The 20,683-nt window shown below is 38.0% G+C and overlaps 1 protein-coding gene across 1 annotated transcript in view; it reads right to left on the bottom strand.

The window, feature by feature from the left end:
* Diaph3 (diaphanous related formin 3) overlaps window positions 1-20,683 on the bottom strand; it is a 454,769-nt gene that overhangs the window by 165,048 nt on the left and 269,038 nt on the right. Inside the window, exons 23-24 of the mRNA XM_021202828.2 lie at window positions 10,893-11,017; window positions 4,933-5,097 (exon numbers count right to left, since the gene is read on the bottom strand). Coding sequence (XP_021058487.1) covers window positions 4,933-5,097; window positions 10,893-11,017 — 290 coding nt within the window. The remainder of the gene's footprint in view (window positions 1-4,932; window positions 5,098-10,892; window positions 11,018-20,683) is intronic.

A 20,683-nucleotide genomic window follows, 5' to 3' on the forward strand; every position in this document is an offset into this window, starting at 1 on the left:
AAAATGCCTTCTCATTGGATGATGGGGTAGTAGTAGTTGAGATGATAGTATAATCCCTTAGACTGAGACTTCAAGAGAAAAGCAAATTTTAATTGACTACAAGATACAGAATAATTTTAGGAGATATTCTCGCTTTGTTATTGGTTTTTTATATATATATATATATATATATATATATATATATATAAAACCAATTATATAAACATTATATATTATATAAATTATAATTTAATTATATAAATTATATTATATAAATTATATATTCAATTACATAAACAAAAAAATCAACTAAATTAATGTTTGCCAAAACTGTGAATGTCAAATCTTAATTGGATGAAACCTAAGTCATAACCTGTAGAAATAACCTAATGCCAGAGCTAAGCACAAACTGGGTGTCTACTCTGCTCAGAATGTGGAAAAAGGAGGGGATACCTACAGTTCCTAAACTGTTACAGAGAACCAGGCGACCGTACTGGTTGTTCGCACAGAGCTAGCTTGTATGGTTACATGTGCATTTGGTTAAGGAAGGTTAACTACCTTGCAAGTTACTGTCACGAATAAGCTACAAGGACACATTTCAATGACTGGTACTAGATGCTAGGGTCTGCTCATGACCACCAACCCCTTCGTATTTGTGAAACCAACAGCTCAATTTCACAACAGCAGACAAAACGGTGAGGGTAAAGTCTATATGATGAAGAATTCACTAAGCACTTATGAAGAAACCACTCAATCTTCAGACTGCCACCACATACAATGCAAAGAGGAATTTTATATATGCATGGGAGATAAAGGAAGAAGCATAATGGGTTTTGTGTGTTCTTTTCTTCCCAGCGCTGCAGACTTAACACAGGCCCTTTAATGCATTAGGCAAGTGCTTTACCACTAAGGTTTTTACCCAAACGGGTTTCATGAACTAGCAAACACAAACTTCAGAATCTGGCACATCTGCAGACATACATAAATAGGGAAAGGGCAAAGTATAACACTTCCCTAACTTGGAGTACTCAGTGGTAATAACGACAAGGCAATGTCTGCTTCTGGATGCCTTTGAAGTCCTAGCCACAAGTGGAATCTCAGATCTCAGGGTCTTACACACTAAGAATTCGAAATGGATGTTAAGTGCAGTGCAAGCTCAGAGAAAAACTTTCCTGTGCTCAGGAATCACTTGTGCTCAAAAGCTACACACACACACACACACACACACACACACACACAAAACTACTCCGTATGAATTATCTGACACTGAACAATTAAAGAATTCATAGTCCTCAAGTATGTTGGAAACACTAAATAACAGATTTTTTAGCATGTATAATTTGTCTGAAAGCTTTTACGTAAAAGACACAACAAAAGGGCAAAAGAGAAGGTGCAAAAGAATCTTTTCTAAATGAGGNATTCAACAAAATACGTAAAGACTCAGAAGACACTGCTTGTGTGTGTGTAAAGGGTTGAAATGCGCTAATAATTTTGAGGAAGGAGAAGTAAGAGCAAAGGCGTTTTCACTGAAAAGGAAGCAACATCAGGGTAATGAAAGCATTAAAGAGAAAATCCTGCAGTCCAGACCAGGTGAATAAAAGCAGGGCACAGATCTCTTTCTTCTAGGATACACAGTGGGCTGGACACATTCCATTGCAAGACTACACTGACAAGGACAAAAGAAAATCACTGGCAAGCAAGAATATGATTCTGCTGTTGAATAAGATAAGGAAGGCTATCAGGTCACCAGTATCACCTCCTAGTAACAGACAGTTTAATAGGAGCCCATGAAGAGTGAACCTAAAACTACTCACAGGCATCACAGGATGAGGAGCTCTAATGCATTCGAGTAAGAGGGCCTGAGCACCACTTGGTGCAAGGTTGATGCATGCCAGATCAACAACTGGCAGAGCTCACAGTTCACCCAGCACCTCCAATCCAACCTTTATGCTTGACCCAGTCCTACAGAAACATTGCAGAAAGGCAGATTCCCCACCCATCTTCATTTTCTCCCTCTTCCAGCCAGGCTTCAAGGTCACTGTCCTCAAACTTACATTTTATATTCTGGAAGCAAAACAGTCATGCAAATATATCTTCCACCATGAAGCCATGGGTCAAAAGAGTTAAGTATAAAGAAATGAAGCATTCTGTGTGCTCTATTTAATAAGTTGTCAAAAGAAGGCAAAACCACAACACCACCACCAACACCTCTCAAACCCTAAGTCATTACTTCAACTTCCTTACAAACTAAACAGCAGGGTGCTGTAAGCCATTGAAAGTGCAGGATTCAGGGAGTGAGTTGCTCCAGGAGGCACAGGCTTGCTTGTTGCATGACCTGAGTTGCATCCTCAGGACCCATGTAGTGGAAGGGGAGAACTGACCTCTCCCCAAGTTGTTCTTTGACACCTACACAGGTTCCATAGCCTCCCCTATGCCTCACACAACGAGTCATATACAATTTATAAAACAGGAATCACAGGTAGTTCCTCTCAAAGCTGAAGCCCTTTTTCTAAAAGTCTGGGCCTCACCTCAGCTCCCTCTACATGGAAGGATGGAGCTCACAAAGCACTGTGAAGATTCACTGGGACTTAGTGTAACCAGGAAGTACACAGAGCCTAGAGAGAAGCGAGAGCTCAAGCACTGATGGGTTTGCGGTTTTCTCCTCTTGTTGATGCTAACAACAAGTAAGACCGAACAAAATTACATCTCTCCTTACCTTAGCCCTCATTTCTGGAAAAGCTGGAACAGTAGCTCTAAACAGACTGGTGCCCAGTAAGCACAGAGCCTTGTTGTGGAAAAAAAGGACAGCAAAAAAACCTTAACTCCCATATGAGAACTCTTGGTCTAAACTGGGTGAGTTAAAGCACTGTCAAATGAACAGCTGCTCTTCACAGAAGCTACAAGATCTTGAAAATTTCTCCTCTTGGTCTACATGGCTTGCGGCAGCAATCTGTAACAGATGTTGCCTCTTTAGCTATCATAACAAGGCTCTTATGGAGCAGAAATATAAACCTGAAGGATAATATCTACATGACTCAGTTGCAACTGTAGTAATACTTAGGAGAAATGATCTAAGTTGGTCAACAGTATACTACAGGGATAGCTTTTAATTGTTTCACTTCAAAAGCAGAGGTATTTCAAAAATGGCTCACATAAATTCATTACAAATTAAATTACTTCTATAAGTGAAATTGCTCATGACTTGTATTTTGGAAGGAGAGGCTAGCTATCAATTTAGTACCACTTGAAAGTGTTGTAGGTACCACATACTTAATAGTTCTCACAATTCAGCCTATATGGTACAAATATGGAGCCAGACAGTGTAGATCAGCACACTAGCTTCTGGCTAGCTATAGAATGATGGGCTAACAGTGCTGAGTATAGATATTGGTTGTGGTGAAGTTTAAATAAGTGAAGATGGAATGTGGAAAGTGGTTGGCAATGAATACATTAGCCATTAAAGCATGGCATCCACTGGTCATGGGATATCCCAAAGTTAACCAACTGAAGTGACAGGTTGTATTAGACACATAAGGGTGAATCAGACAGGCTCTAACTTTAGCAGAATGAGCACACGGACTGTGAGTGGACAGGGCTGGAGCTAAGTAGAGGACAGCATGTTAGCCACTGAACAGGGGTGGCAGAGTGGCCTGAAACAGAGAAAGCTCCAAGGAAGCCTGCCAGCTCCGCAGTGGGAAGGACCAAGGACCTGCTACTATCCTGCCTCTCATAGGGGGAAATAAACCTTCATCACTTATGTGCACAATTGATCAATGCAAGCAAATAATGTACTGCTAATGTCATTCTGGAATCTAAGTCCACCTTTCTCAAAGTGAAATGTTTTAAAATTTATTTCTATGAACAATGGTGACTCATAAGTCATTAGATAATTCAACACTCATTATACATTATACTCATTCAACACAATGCATTATACAGGAAGTGATACATATATGCATCACAAGAAGACAAGGTGAGTACACAGCCATTAACGAATACAATAGAAAGGACCCCTAAATGTTTGGAGAAAACAGAATGAAAAGTGTTAGTAAATAAATGGAGGGTTTTCCTTAAAGGCTCATCAAATCATTTTTAAGTGATTATAACCGAGTCCAGCAAAGTTAGCAACAAAGTTTGCTTGAGATGAAAAAGCAGCGCTCTACACTCAATCTCCTTTTTCTTTATACTTCAAAACTTTTTAATCCTCACAAAATGTGTGCTGAAATAAAAACATGATTTCCCCACTTATTAAGAATAACAATTTTTCCCCTTGCAATACAGTATCCCCTGTCTCCCAAGGGAAGCAACAATACCTTCTCACTTTAATGTGTGTGTGTGTGTATGTGTGTATGTGTGTGTGTGTGTGTGTGTGTGTGGCGTTTTCCCCCCATCTAATCAGCTAATACTTTTCAAAAGATCTCTTTAATACCTAAATGAAAGGATTCTACCTCAAAGACCTGACCTCCCTATTAAAGTGTCTGAAGAAAACTGTAAGAATGTAAAACCTACTCAAAGGGAGACGGCAGGGGGCTTATTGTACAATGCATTAAAACAGGAGGGGGAAGCTTCATAGGAGCTGCACGGAATTTGGTAAAATTATACCACAAAATACAAATTCATCTTAAGCATAAAGAAGCAAACTCATAGCCAAAAACTTATTATAAGTGTGCCCTGTAATCAGCCAGAAGGGGGCCTTTATGAAAGACTTCAGAATTTGTCACTTTTTCAATCAAAATTTCTGATTACAGTTTCATGTTTTAAAAGGCCCAAAAGAGAACAAACTACGTATTTTTCAAAAAAATTTGAAAAATTTAAAGCTGATCTGCACCATCAGAAAAGACAGGTTTCACTAGAAAAAGCGAGAAGAGAATTAAATATCACAGTTACAGAGAGAATGGGAAAGAACAATTGCAAGGGCACTTTTCAGAAAACAAAGGTAGAATTTTCACGTACCATAAATGAAGTTCTGAAGTTGTTCAGATCATTAAAAAACTCTTCCACGGAAACCTTCTTCATGTCGACAGCATAGTAGCCCATTACGCTCTGGGACAATTGTGCCATGCTGTCCAGGAGCGTGGAGAGTTTTTCATACTGCTCTTTCGCACCAATAACGAAGCTGTATATACTAAGTTAAGGAGTTTTGAAATTTGCAAAGCAATGCTTTATATGAAAACATTTCTGGCTCCCTATTTGATTCTAGTTTTTTATCTTCCATCTTCCAAACTCAAAAATGGCTATCAGAGAGTCTTCTCTATGGCACAAAGCAGAGAAACTGTTATTGAATGTCAACTTAATTCTGGCAAATAGCCAAATACATATTTATATATTTAATATCTGTCTTTCATAGTTCAGCTCAAGAATGTTTTTCCAATTTATCATAGTAATAATCTATGCCATGCAGCTTGTGAAGTAAATGACTCGAGTTCAGCTGCTAAGACTCAGCAGTTAGAATACCCTGAGGAATATGGGCACAGAGAAAAGCAGTTGAATTGAACAACTTAAGGTCAATGCACAGCACCTGTACAACCTGTGCTTGTACACCAGGCCTCCTCCTCCCTGCCTCAACAGCCTTATCTCAAACATTGAAGAAGCAGGGTCACCTAGAGCACACAGTGTGGAGACAGTTCTACCAACTTGCCTAGAAAAGTGATCAGGCATTTGGGAATATACATGAACACCTGATAGTGTTCCTGGTCACTTAGTATAAGCCAAAGATTTTAAGAGCAGGATAGTAAATTGATGCTTTAAATTCTTTTCTAAAAATACTCTTACATAATTTCTCATACATATTACTTGACGAAAATTTATCCTTGGATACAGAAAACAAAGTAGGCAAATGTGGAGATAGACATTTGGAATTTTTTTCACACAAATTTATGATAATATAAATCAAACCACTCTGAAAGACAATATAGTAATATCAGAATTGTATCTCACTGGTAATAGAAAATATTTTGAAAACAGACAATAGGCTGTCCTTAATTTCAATTAAAAAAAAACTACTAAGACAATATGATATAAAATCACCACCATATTCTGAAGAAAGACTCTTGTGGATGAATCAGACAGCCTAAAGACACTTGTACCAATATTTTGTTTCAACCTTGGTCGGAAGGGTCTCCTAAAGAATCGTGTGAAATGTCACGGATATTCTATGCACAAAACTGTGTGCACACATGCACGTGGATATATAGTTGAGATTTAATGATTTAAGAAGAAACTGCTTGGCTGAGGGTCTCTTGGGGGATTCCATACCTGTTGTTTTCTGCCCAGATCACTGCTTACAAGGCTGAGTTTTAACAATAGGCAATGCACAAATATTACTAAATTTCTCCCAACATGTGGAGAAATGCACATTGTTAAGAATTCATTTGTCAAAGAGTGTAAAATAAAACAATGGTGCTGTGTAGGTTTTGAGGTAAGACCACAAATAAGGAAACATCAGCAGTGCATGTGCATACACTTAGAAAACAGTGCAATTACACTGAAAGATGGGATGGGAAGGATGATGAAGAGCCAGAGCCACGGAAATGACATGGGTTTGTCCTAACAGCCAGGAGGTTTTTAAGTTAATTTTCTTATCATTATTATGAATAAAGCCATTATCTCCAAAAGAAAATGAAGGAGAGCTTTTGAGTAACAGGAATTATCCAAATAGTAAAGCTAGCAGTGCAAATAGCCAAACTAATCCTTACAAGTCTGAAACGACTGTCTGATGGAGCAGAGTAACTGCTTATGTGAATAAGGCATACCACTTAAATGCTCAGAGTGCCTCTCTAAGGACAGTGGAAGAATAATTATCACCATCTCAAAGAACAACCCAAACTAGACACTCTTGTTTCCACTCCTAAACTCCACTTCAACAAAATGTGTGCGCCTGGCACATGTGTAACTTAGTGCATGGTAGACTTAGGCAGGCTTAATACCACAGGTCTGAGGCTAGTCTGGGTTTAAAAGAAAGCAAAGAAATGAAGGAAGAAAGGAAGAAGGGAGGGAAGGAGGAGGGAAGGAAAGAGAAAGTAAATGTGTATGTCAGTAATGGTTGAGCTGCATCATTTTTCCTAACATCTAGCTCTCTATTCGTTCAGAAAAACAGGCAATATGCAACAAAATAAACTTTTGAAACAGTGCAAATTTACTGCCACACACATTACTTCTACCTTATGTTTTAAGAAATCTATTTCTTTCCGCGTGAATCACTATTGTTGTACTATTCAGAAGATACATGAGCTGCAGATCTGTGTTCACATGATCTCAAAACCAGTAATCAGAGCTAAAACACAACTTGTACTGTAGTTCTTGTCTACCACGACTGTTGACAGCCAGCTTCCTCCACAGCTACAGTCATACTTAGGCGTTCACTATTACGACATTGCCATCATCGGGGTCACACTGCTTGCACCCTCCGGAAACAGCTGGCAAAGTGACTGCTGGGCAAAGATGAGGACATCCTTGAGTGGGGATCCCTAAACCCATGGAAAAGTCAGGTCAAGTGGCACAGAGCTATAATTTCAGGGCCGGGAGGCAGCACGGGTTTGTACCTGTACCTCACTGACTAAGTGGCCTAGTCAGATGCGTGAGCTCTCAGTTTAGGAAGAGACCCTGTCTCTTAACATGAGCCAGAGGAAGATACCAGAAAGCGATCACTAGCTTCCAGATGCACAAAGACCTGTTCACGCACATAGGTGTGTGCATACATGCTAAACACACACACGGGGGGGGGGGGGGGAGGGAGGGAGGGAGGAAGAGGCACAATCGGTTCATAGTGTTCAAGGATCAACTTCAGTGAGATCCATATATCTAATGTATTTGACAACCCCTGGACCTAGACTTCCATTTCGAGAAATACTCTAAAGTTCCCTGTACCCGTAGGTCTTAGACAGAACAGAATTTAACAAAATAGGCTAAGGTTCTGTGGTCATGCAATGTATATTAACTATACAATGTGGAGACAGACAAGTATAAAAAGGTGAGAACATCCCATAATAATCAACATGAGTCAAATTAACATTTCTTTGGTTACACAGGGAGGCAGAGGCTAACTGAGACAAGAAAGGGAATAATCCCGGCTAAGAGATCTAGGTCATTATCTGTAAGACAACAAACAGTAAGCTGTTGGGTAGTGGAGAAAGGGAAAGGTCAATGTAAACTGGATTCAAACAGATCCAGTAGTAGCATATTGAATTTGTCTTTAAAAGTCATTATAAATAAATGAGAAAAATAAAGAAAAAATTAAAGAGAAATTACAAAGAGATAGTGGCCACACAAGACAAATTCAACAAAACAAAATCCATCTACTCAATGACCCAACATCCCATAATTAGTAATTGATTGGGAAGGGCCCACGCTACTGTGAGTGTTTAGATTACTGGCCTGGTGGTCCTGGATTCTATAAGAAAGCAGGTTGAGCAAGCCAGGGAGAGCCAGCCAGTAAGAAGCATCCCTCCATCACTTCTGCATCAGCTCCTGCCTCCAGGATCCTGCCCTGATTGAGCTCCTATTCTGACTTTCACCAATGATGGATTGTGATCTGAAAGTGTAGGGCAAATAAACCCTTTCATCCCCAAGGTGGTTTTTGGCCACGGTGTTTTTTCACAGCAAGTGAAACCCTAAGACAATCTGTTTCTTTAAAACACTTCAATTAGTAGATTGTCTAATACCTTATTGAATCATAATTGTTCAAAGTGAATATTTACATATAAAGATACATTTTTTACAAATTAAATAATATACAATACTCCTCCAGAATTGGTTGAAGAACTAAAGTTTTGCTATAGGCTTCAACTCATGAGAATTTAATTATAAAGCATCAACAAAGTTTGAGTGCAAATAAAAAAATTTAGTGCATTTTAATTCATTGTGCATTTCTGCTTCTAAACCCTTCCATTTTCTAAGATCCTGAAAGCTCACAATTTGCCATTTTAATAAGATCTGTATAAATTCATTTAATATTCAAAATTTGACTTGTCAGTCCTAATTAAAGTAAACAAAGTCTTGCAACGAATGAATTTAATTACTTCAAAACTAGTATGTCTAACTAAGATGAAAAGCAAACGAGTACAGTCTAATCTTGGCAGAGAATATTTATGATTATAAGCTTTGTCAATAGCAAAGTGCACCAACTGTTCATATATCTGACTTCCAAGAGACACGTGAATGCTAATCAGTTCATTAGAGGCTTCTAGGTTGTGATATTTAGCGACAGGATATGGTAGCTCTCCTGTCCGTGGAGTGTAATTTTACTCAGAATGAAAAACTGTTTCCAGCAAAGCCTCATCCTTCCTGGTTCTGATTTCCTGCTGTCTGTGTTTTATGAGCTGCACACCTTTCCGGAAGCCGACAGCATTCAGTACTTTGTCATATGAATACAGGCAGGGGGATGTCCTGAGACCATCTGTGGAGCATGATTTTAGGAATTCGTGCTAGTTTGAGAAACCCAAGCTTCCTAATTAGCCACTCACAGTGTATGACCAAAAGCTACATGGGATCAAAATTTTTATAAGATGCTTTTTATATCTGTAACAAACAAAACCCAATAATTTCAGTTAACAATACTTCAGGGTTAAAAAAAGAAAACAAAGCAAAAAGTAACAACGACAACAACAAAAACAGTAGTCACATATGATTGTCATAACATGATAAAAATAACTCAAATTCAAGTATAATTATAAAAACCTAACTGCAATATACATATAGTAAAATGCATAATTTGTCAGTTGAAAGGGTGATGAAAATCTATACTTCTGATGGATATTTACTCAATTTTTAGTCTAAAAAAAGAGAAAGGAAAATAAATCCTTACCAAGAGACAACCTCTTTAGAAAGCAGCTGGGTAGGTGATGAGAGTCAAGAGGAGACAAACACATTACCCCTAACTGATTGCTACTGAGTGCATTTTTATGATATTTCCTGACAAAGATAGAGAAGGAAGATAAAATTGAACTAATTCACAATTAGGTTGAAAGCACATACAATAAAGTCTATGACAAACCAAATAATAATTTTCTGATTCACTAAATGTCAAGGGAGAAGTAAAAAGGGGAAGTCCTATTACTTCAAGTACATCAGTTTAAAGTATTAGGGGAGTCTATTTATAACTCCTCATTTTACAACTGGGTTGTCCTTTCATATAAAATTCAGATATCCATATGGGATTTTAATAATGCACATGACAATGCTTCATTATAATGAAAAACATACCCGTTGCTGATTTCATACAGTGGTCTGCACAGCACCTCAACATTAGCTTCAGGAAATAGAGATGTTCATTACTTCACTTACTAATTAGAGACTAAGCGGCAAAGTCGCTGATGACAAAGACAAGTGAATACAAAGTATAAATCTAGTAAGACACAGCCTCCATGCTACCGATTTACATACATTACTTTTGATTTCACTTTGAGTTGGAAGGAAACACACACAAGCAGTAATTACGACAAGCTCCTTTTTATAGGTTGGAATGGCAGAGTCTTCTAACGGAGACATTAAATTATGTGGAATCAGAGTTAATTTCTAGTGTAAATCAATTCTTGAGTAGTCAGTCATGTTCGGATTTTATAGTCTATATATGATTCCTGAAATAGTTCAAATGTAGCTAAGTCACATTTCACGACATTAGATTCAAACTTCCTCAAACTAAGTGTTAATATCTTTATCAGATGGAATTAGGCAAACAGAAGGAGCAAATTGAATAAACATTCTATTATTCAAGAAGACGGAAGGTGAAAAGACATAGAAATATTTGGTGTATTATTTATGATAAAAAACACCCTGGTTAGTTTACCTGAAAGATACAAGTTAAACTTTTAATGATATGACACTATGTAATGTATGTTAGTTATAAAAGGTTTCTTAAAACAATATGAAATTGTAGATCCATTGACAACGAACTTATTTAGATATCAAAAGGATATGGACATCTTTATCACAAACTTGTCATGCAAGTCCTCAGGAGGGGGAAAGGTTTCCAAATTCTTCTCAAGCTGTTGAAGCTGCCTTCCCATCTGCTTCAAGTTCTTTTCCAGCATTTCTACAGAGACTAGAAGAGAGCATATTAAATGTCTTGAAAGGACAAAATTATAATATATAAAAGGTACAACAATCTAGCAACAAAACATTTGTTAAAAAAAAAAAAACCTCATAGTGGGAAAATGAATTCTAAAACATTCTGTTCCATCAAATTTAATTTTTAACCTTTTGAATTTTAAATCCAGATATGAAGGAAATCAGACAATGGATTCTTTATGAAATAGAGAGAAATACAGGAAGTTCCTACATAAGCCAACCACACTTAAGAAGCAATTGGTTAAAAGTAGACATCCTAATCACTACAAGCACAACAGAATAATCTAGTCACATAAGAAAGAGCAAAGACAGTTCACTGAAATAATGAACTCAAATACAATTGTTTCATTTTCCCCAACAAATCTCTGGAAAGAACTGGTGAAGAGCTGGGAAGGATGTGCCAAAATCTCTGTGTTGGACAGACTAGTCTCTCGTACGGAGGACGAGGCCAGAAATGGCATTTTAGATCACAAAGACATCTTTACCAGTACCTGAGCACTATCTAATCACCGACAGGCTCCATCTTTGAACTGAATGGCCTCCCAGTCAGTGCACATGAACCACCCATAGTAACCATGACAGCTGAGCCACTGGGAAGAACTGGCCTTGCTGCAAAGGGTAAACAGTCAACCCTCTACAGACTCCTTCACTTTTACATGAATAAGATACGAGGTAACTATTCCATAAGGAAGGAGGAGTACCCTCAAAATGACTTTTAAATATTGATTTGCTTTAAGTTCAGATAAATTTTAATAAAAAATCCTATTAAATTATATATTAATTATAAATGATATCTTAAAATTAAATACAATAATTCTAAGTATCCTTTCATTTTCTAACATTGCCTTATTTGTGAAGAATGAGTACAAGTTTTACCTATAAGTGTGGAGATATCCAGTGAAGCAATCAAAATGCCCAGGAACATGGTTTAAAACAAACAAATAAACAAACATTACAACAAACCCCAATAGTAATGGTTTATGTTCTTGAAAAAAATGAAACAGCAAAAAATGAAAAATGTAAAAAATATGAAATGGTATTGTTTTTATATAGTTGTATACCAAACAACAATCACATCAATACCTTTTAACAAAATCTTAACATATAATTCTAATTAACAATCTAACTGTTGAATACCACAATTACTGAGTTATAAGACTGAGGTTACATGTAACAGTTGTCAGAAGAATGATATTATAGCTCAGACCATGGGGAAATCATTCTTAATTTATGTTCATGTACATTTTCCTAAATGATATGTCTTCTTTTCTCTTTTAAATTTCTGGTGTATATCCTATGCAGGCTTTTCAAAATGAGATAGGGCTAAGGACAGCACCTAGAGAAACAGTCTATGCTTAGGTTACAGGAGGCTGTGAGCTCAGCTTTACCTACCAATTTCAAAGTAAACGAGAAGGTAACAGAGACAGAGGTTTGCATGGAATCCTTCCACTATGACAGCAGCTAATGTAATAATGGAGGTTCATTCTTGTTGCCAACCAGCATGCTGCTGGACACTGCTCCATTGGTAATGGGTCATCTTATGTCTGCTCATCAATGTGTCCGCAACCATGGCTTCTCCTCGATCACATCTACAAGGCTTCCTTTACTTCTTTTACTTCCAAGTGCTTATTTTGCTACTTCTTACACTTTCTCTCTGAATTATGGAAAAGATACCTTTTGTTCTCCTCGTCTATTTGGTCTCTTTTCTAATATGTCATTAGCATGTGTTTTATAATTATTCAAGAAATCTCACTGGTGGCTCAGTTGTTTTTATACTTTGAAAATGCTATTATGTAAAGATTTAAAAAAACAAATTATTTTTTATTAACTAAATAAGTGGTCAGGAAAGTTTAAAGTCCTGTACCAACTTTGTGCTATGAATTATATTTTATGACTACAGCAGTAAAGTAGTAACTCATGGCAGTAGTTGCTATAAAACAACAGTATCAATGATGACATTACCTTTGCTGAGTATTGATATATGCCTGCCTCTCTCACATCATAATCTAGGTATCATTAATTTTCTGAATTTACAAAATGAGGAAACAGAGGCTTAGTATCAAGAAAAGCATAAACAATAAAAAGTGCAATGTTACTTTTTCATAAAGAACATCTAAAGCAATATCGTACTATTGAATACAAAAACACATGCCTAAAATATAGGGAAAAATCAAGGACAACAACAAATAGTGTGGGGACCCTCATAAATCAAAAGACACCAGGGACATGTTGGGAAATATGCCTAACCTATAACACAAAGTAGACACAAGCCTGCAGCTTGACTGAATGCATATTTACTTAATGAAATATGTGTTTATGTAGGTTTGAACCTTTGTTTAATAAGGGGGTGCCAAAGATTCTGTAAGTATAAAAGTTCCTCAACCACCTGTAAAATGTGCAAAGAAAGAATGAAGAAAATGGTTCCTGACACCAGAAATCAACAACTCTGAGTTTGTGGAGAACACACTTGGGAAACAAAAGGCACAAGACGCACACCGAGAGAACGGCTGGAGCTGGTACAGGTGGGTTGCTAGTACTTTGGTGGTTGTTTTCTTGTACCACACAGACTTTTCCAACACCAACTGAGTCTCTTAACTCTTTACAACTCGAGTTCCTACAATTTACAAGCCCTTCCCTAAAGCTCCAAAGTTCATTAGGGTGGCTCATGAACTTGGGAAATCACAATCCTGACAGCTGTAGTGCTATTAAAATGGACACCACGAATGAACAGCCCAGTAAGGAGAAGCCAACTACAGAGGACAGGTGATCTGGCAGAGCTCCCTGCTCTCTTTAGGCTAGCCACACGCCTTCCAGAAATCTCTAGGCTCACAAACCAGGAAGCTCCCTTAAAGCTTCGCTTCAGTCTTTATTGGAATACTCAAGGAAATGGTAATTAAATCACTGGCCATGGATACCTAACTCAAGCTTGACAGCCTCTCATTCCTCTCCCTTGAGGACAAGGAGGGAGGGGATGGTAAAGTCCGCATCCTTTTCTCATATATTTAATACATTGGAACACTAGCCCATATTGGACAGAAGGCTTCTGTAACCATCCTGTACAGTGCATTGGGGACTGCTTTCTTGTGGTGTAAATCAACTTCTTTTATGTTCAATTTCAACATCACGGAAAAAAGAAGTATGCCACCTCAAATTCTTATCTCACTGACTTTTCATAAGATATTAAATTGTCTAGCATAGGATGAAGCCTTTTTGGGAGTGGGGGAATATATTGTGTTTTTCTTATCTGTAGAAGTGAATAATCAATGATGAATCATGCTGAAATAAGTGATGGCAACATCTAAGAAACAGGAAGGGCATGGTGTTCCCCACGACCACTACACTGCAGGTCAACAGGACACTGTGGCAGGGCGGAAGTCAGTGTAAAGAAAGTCACTCTGTTCCCAGCAAATCATTAGAGGTTCTTAGGGGGGCACATTTAAGGCCACCAGCCAGAATAATTAAGCTACCCTATAAAAATGTGCTTGTGTCTACAAACAGAAATCCTACTAAGCCATTTCTTCTGCTTCAGCTGCACTCTCTGATTACATTACTCGTACATTGTAGTTAAGTGAATTTAAATGTAATTGACCAACCTCTCACTGCTAGCTTTTAAGTAAGGACCAAAACACATTTGGAAGAGAAAAAGGAGTGTGTAAATTCCAGGCTAATAAAATACAGTCTAATGGTTGGAGCCATCGAACGAGTAAAACTAAAGAGTTTTAAGAGTCAGTCTGGCAGTTTCTTGTCCAGTAATTACTAAATTACTAAATTTCTATAAACAGTTTTGTTCTTCTTCAAACAAACTTTTACCCTTGAGGCTCGAAGATGATTTTTCATGACTAATTTGAAATAGACAGGGGACTTTTCAACAGTATAGTCTCTAGAAGTGTTGATTCACAGACGTACCTGTATATGAGCTAGAGAGTGAACAGCAAGAACAAGTGCTCAATCTCACAAGAGGATGCCTCTTTCAGGTGCCAGTTCAGGGGCTGGGATCAGGGGAGTGAGCCTGGCTAGCAAGCCTAAGGCACAGGGAAGGGTCTCAGCTCTGCTGGGCGTGGGGGTGGGTTTCAATATCAGTTCCAAGTGCAGACAGCTATCAGTCCTGAATGTGTTATAAATCTGAGGATTCCTAGAAGCTCATCCTAGCTTTTACCTTTCAACTTTGTCACATTTCTGGACTAAGAAATGAATCTTTGCCATTCCTCAGAATAAACATAATAAAAACAGAGCTGGTATAAAATTGGCTCTTTTAGTGAAGATTCAACCAGATACGCATCTCAGTTACCTAAAGGCCAGTCCTCAACCAGCTCATCTACAGAGGAATGGCAGGACCACCACAAGTTGTTACCTGTACACGAAGCTACTAGTTTTGAACCTTCCCTGTCATAGATAATATTCAAGTAAATACAATAGGCATCTCGCTCCTACACTCAGACGAAGTAAACATCCTTGCCCCTCCAGGATCCTGTTTTTCTCCAACACCATCTCTGCACTTGGCATATAGATTTCCACACCAATTCCCAGATGTCTGTTACATAACATTTGAGTATCTGAACCAAGATCTACACACAACCTGGCAGAATACAGGTGATGATCTCTTATAAAGTATGCTCAAATATAAAATATAACTTACAGTTCTGTTGTTCCTATAGGTTGCCATCCACCTTGTACCTGATTCCATACATGTCATACATCTCCTCTACCTGTGCTGCTCATTCCACTCCTGAGTCACTCTTATCTTTGGCCTTATACCAAAAGCCAAGCCTCACCAAGTCCACCAGGAGGTGCACTCTAATGCTTCTACCATTAGAGTCATAAAGTGTCTCAGCCTTTGCAACTGAAGCACTCTATAAAGGCATCTCTTTATGCAGCTTGTTCCCCAGTGGTGGGAATTCTGTAAAAGAGGATTTCAAATCCTGCACCTCACAGTTGTTTGAGACTGTCTCTACAATTAGTAAAACAGAACTGAGCTTCATCTATGTCACTAAATGTGCTAACAGGTCTTCTAATTACAATTTTTATGAAAGTTTTATCCTTCTATCCAAAACAAAATAAGGAAAACTTTTTTTTATTTCTTTCTGTATCTTCAGTAATATATCATATATGTAGATCCTAAAATGTTTGTTGGAGGAATAAATTTTGAATTTATCAGCATTTTCTGATAAAATTAAGAGAAATAAAATGTAAAACAAGGTTTACTATCTAGTTCATGAACATCTGTCAGCCTTTTGTAAAGCATGCTGTCACCATGACGAGAACAAGAACAATAGTCATGAAGATGCTTTAGACTAGAACTTAAATCACGACATACACATTATAACTTAAAGCAACTATGAATGTAAGTTTTTAAAAATATCATGACTTAATACTATGAGATATTAATACTTTTTTAAGTAAAAAAGATTAGGAAGTACATTTAAGTAATCTTTATAATAAAAAAATGATCCATAACAAACACTCTTAAACCTTGATTATCATTTCCTAACCAATTTATTAAATAATGCCACATTCACACTTATATACCATGATACAACATAAGAAAATAATTTCATTATTAAAAGTTTAAAAAATTATTACCACTGGAAAAATTAAACATTTGTACTAAATTAACGTTCCTCCATGAACAGAAACTTTTTTTAGGTTAGAAACAAATCTGAGTCAAAAAATTAGCTTTTCCTTCATAATGCAATCATCGCTGTAGAATATTTTATGAAGTTAAAAATAATAAAGTCAAATGGACAAGACAGACACCAATAAATCTTAACAGCATTTTACTCCTGAAATCAATGAGGTCTACAATGAAAGACAATTGTTACAATATTACAGTACAAACATTAAATGAAAATCAAAATTAATATTCTAGGCTACATCACATGCTTGAAATATAGGTTTCTGTTGTTTGTTTTCCACATCATGTTGTCAGAGAAAAGGCTTATATTTGCTGACAGGCAAGCAGAGTGAATGATGCAAAATAGAGATTTTAAAAGTCACATCATTAAACAGGGAGCACATATTTCTGCAGTGGAATTTTACTTTTATGTGAAGAACAAATTGGTCTTCTCTACAAGAAGGATGTGGGACTTAAATGGAGGAAGGATCTCTGAGTGAAAATTGTATTTGTGGGACAAATCCAACTGGCAGGACATCATGTTTAAATGTGAGAACTTGAAAAGCTTTTATATCAACAGATATTAAAAAAAAAAAAACAAGACAAAAATTAAATCCAATAGCTCACAGAAGGGATGGTTGTTATCAATAGTTAAAATGATACCTCTAGCTAACCAAGAATTTTGTATGCATATACTGGAGGGTGATGGTACTGCCTTTCAGTGGCCCACAGGGGAAGTACAAAGCATAAATGGCCCAGTCAGGGAAGCAGGGACGCTAATTACAGATCTGCAACTCTTGCTCCTTTCCTGCAAATCCAATGGCCCAGTCTCAATCTCAGCTCTGCAGCAAACTGCCTCCTCCATCCACCCTTCCCACATCTTCAGTGGATTTTATATATCTTCCCCATAAACCATCTTCCGCCACTCTTGGCTTCATCCCAGTTCCCCACTCCATCAGGTGGCTCCTTATGGAGGAGGGAAGCACACAGATCTTAGAAAGTGGAAATAGAAAAGATAGTTAGGGATGGATTGGGAACTACAAGGGAAGAGTCGAGTGGAATAAGGGAAATGAAGTGGAGGAGAGAGAGCAAAACTTAAGGGCAATTTGAGGGGTAGCATGAAAACCTAATGCAGTGGAAACTTCCTAAAATACATCCATAGATGAAGGAGATGCAAATGAAATTTGCAAATAATGGGTGAGAGAGTTCCAGCTGACCATCGCCTGTAACCAAAGGGAGATTTCGATACCTGGATTACATTCTATCTAATTGATTTGTTGGCCAAAGGGGTCCTATTGGGACCTGCAAACAACACAGACTGTTGCAAGTCTATAGGGTGCTCACTACAAATGGACATCAATGCCCCAATTACTGAAGACAACATTCATACAACTCATAAACATAAAGATACCCAGCTGGTGCCTACAGAGTATCTTCACCGCTATGTAACAGTCTTTGGTATAGGAAGCTACTCTGCATACGACCAATAGGGAAACCTAAGCACTGTCTCAGCCAGAAACCCTTTGGTCCATAATGGTGTGTCGCATGCAAAATATGCTAGGGCAATGGTGGCCCAAAGCTTGTGGGACGAACCAACCAATATCTGATTTGACTTAACATCCACTCCATGAGATAGAACCCATACCTGACACTGCTTAGGTGACCAAGAACCCTAGACTAGACAGCCTAAAGACATGGGGTAACACTGAAGACTACTCATCTTTAAAAACAAAACAAAACCCAGCCAAGCAAACAAAAACCCTAAAACATGTAGCAATAAAAAGACTCCTAATGACATTCTGCTACACACATATATCAGGGTTTTGCTCACTAAGAGCTAGCCAAGTGATGCACATATCCTATCTTCTTTCTGTGGTTTATGTTCAGTACACATATTCTCACACCTAAAATAGACAATTCCATATAATAAAGACCTCTGTGTCCACAGCTCTCCCGTACTCCATATGGGCTGAAACAAGACCTTTTGTAAAATGATGGTAAATTCATTTTCATAGCTATTTCTTTAGATGCTCACTAGAAAGCTTGGTTCTTACTGAGACAAGTACCTAGCACACCATCTACTCAGTGGCTACCTGAGAGTCAGAGTTAATTTTTTATAAGCTCAAAACAGCCAAAGCAAGTGCTAGGCCCTCAATATTTTCTTCATTGTTTGGTATTGTAAAAGTTATTTGCTAAGAAACTGCTATTATGTTGATATTAGGAGACATATTTATAGGCCAAATACGCCTCACTAGTGAGTCATAGTAAGATGTAAGGCATAGGGCTGGTGAGATGGCTCAGTGGGTAAGAGCACCCGACTGCTCTTCCGAAGGTCCAGAGTTCAAATCCCAGCAACCACATGGTGGCTCATAACCATCCATAACAAGATCTGACGCCCTCTTCTGGAGTGTCTGAAGACAGCTACAGTGTACTTACATATAATAAATAAATAAATCTTAAAAAAAAAAAAAAAGATGTAAGGCATAATAAGAATGAACCCTCTCTGAGCAAAGAGAGCAAGGTTACACATAGATAGTATAGTGCTCTTCTACATGTGTAAGGTTAGACACCAATTCTTTAGACTCACATATGAATGTGAGTCAACATAATTTCTCATGTTTCTAAAGTATGTAGCTATAATCATTAACTCTAAATTTATGGCATACCTTAATAACTCTAGGTTGACAAATTTGTTTTGAATGTAACCTGCAAATAACTCTCAAAAAATGAATTTTGAGTGGTGGAAGAGTTGCAGGGGCCCAGCTGAATTTAAAGGTTATTTGACGGTGTAACTGCACTTTGGAAAAAGATATTTGGGGTCAAAACCAAAACGTAAACTTAAAGAAAGAAATGTTTCAAGCTAAAGCAGAGTAAAATGGGAATCTACCTTCTAATAACATACAGGAGTGCTTGCCTATCCAACAGCTAACGTACTCAGCTGTATACCTAGGACAAGCATAAATGTTGCGTGCAGATTGCTTTAAATTATAGAAAAGTCCATACCTACTCACCACATACAACCCCCCCACACACACACATACACACACCTACAAAAATCTTTGGTTATAGTTTCAGGCACTCCAATGGGAAATTCTTAAAACTGAGAAATTACAAATTAAAACTCTATAATAAAACTTGTGTTTGGGTGCATAGTAATGCCTGCAAAGCTAGATGAGTGCGAACCAGATGTTTTCACTGAAAGATAAAGGTACATAGTTTGATGATCTTAGAACATTAAGTACTGTGCAGTAGGCTCTGTACTCGCTTTATAACTGTTAGTGTTGTCCCCACTGTATACATAAGTAAGCATGCTGAGGAGAGAGAAAGGGAGAAAGGGAGAGAGAGAGAGAGAGAGAGAGAGAGAGAGAGAGAGAGAGAGAGAGAGAGAGAGAGCGAGCTACCTGAATTAGGTCAATGTTGGCTAGGAAAAAAAAAAAAAAAAAAACCACACCACCACCATAAGGCTCACGTGCTGAAGCACTGGCCCCTGGCTGCTCTTGTCATGAGAGTACTAACCTTGATACATCAACCCACTGGTCGGTTCACAGATCAATTGACTATTAAAATATAGGGCCTCCAGGGAGGAGCAGACTACTTAAGGCCTATCTCTGAATGGTGCATCATGTCTTAAGTCTTTCCATCTTTCTCTGCTGGATGCCAGGAAGTGATCAACTTTCCCAGCAATGTCGTACAGCACCAGGAGAGCCTGCCTTGCCTTCAGCCCAAATACAAGGAGCCAGCAGACCTAGGACTGAAACTTCAAAAATGGAAGTTGTTCAAGTAGTCACTTCTAAACTGCAGCTGGCAGAAATCAAACCTGTCATCCTCCTTACAGTTGGATATTTCAGGTTATTTTGTAGAGTAACTCACTGAAGGGGATACCGCTAGGAACCAACCGTAACTCACTGAAGGGAATACCTGTAGGAACCAACCCTAACTCACTGAAGGGGACACCTGTAGGAACCAACCTTAACTCACTGAAGGGGACACCTGTAGGAACCAACCTTAACTCACTGAAGGGGACACCTG

This window comes from Mus pahari, chromosome 8 (genome assembly GCF_900095145.1).
Source record: "Mus pahari chromosome 8, PAHARI_EIJ_v1.1, whole genome shotgun sequence".
Taxonomy (NCBI): domain Eukaryota; kingdom Metazoa; phylum Chordata; class Mammalia; order Rodentia; family Muridae; genus Mus; species Mus pahari.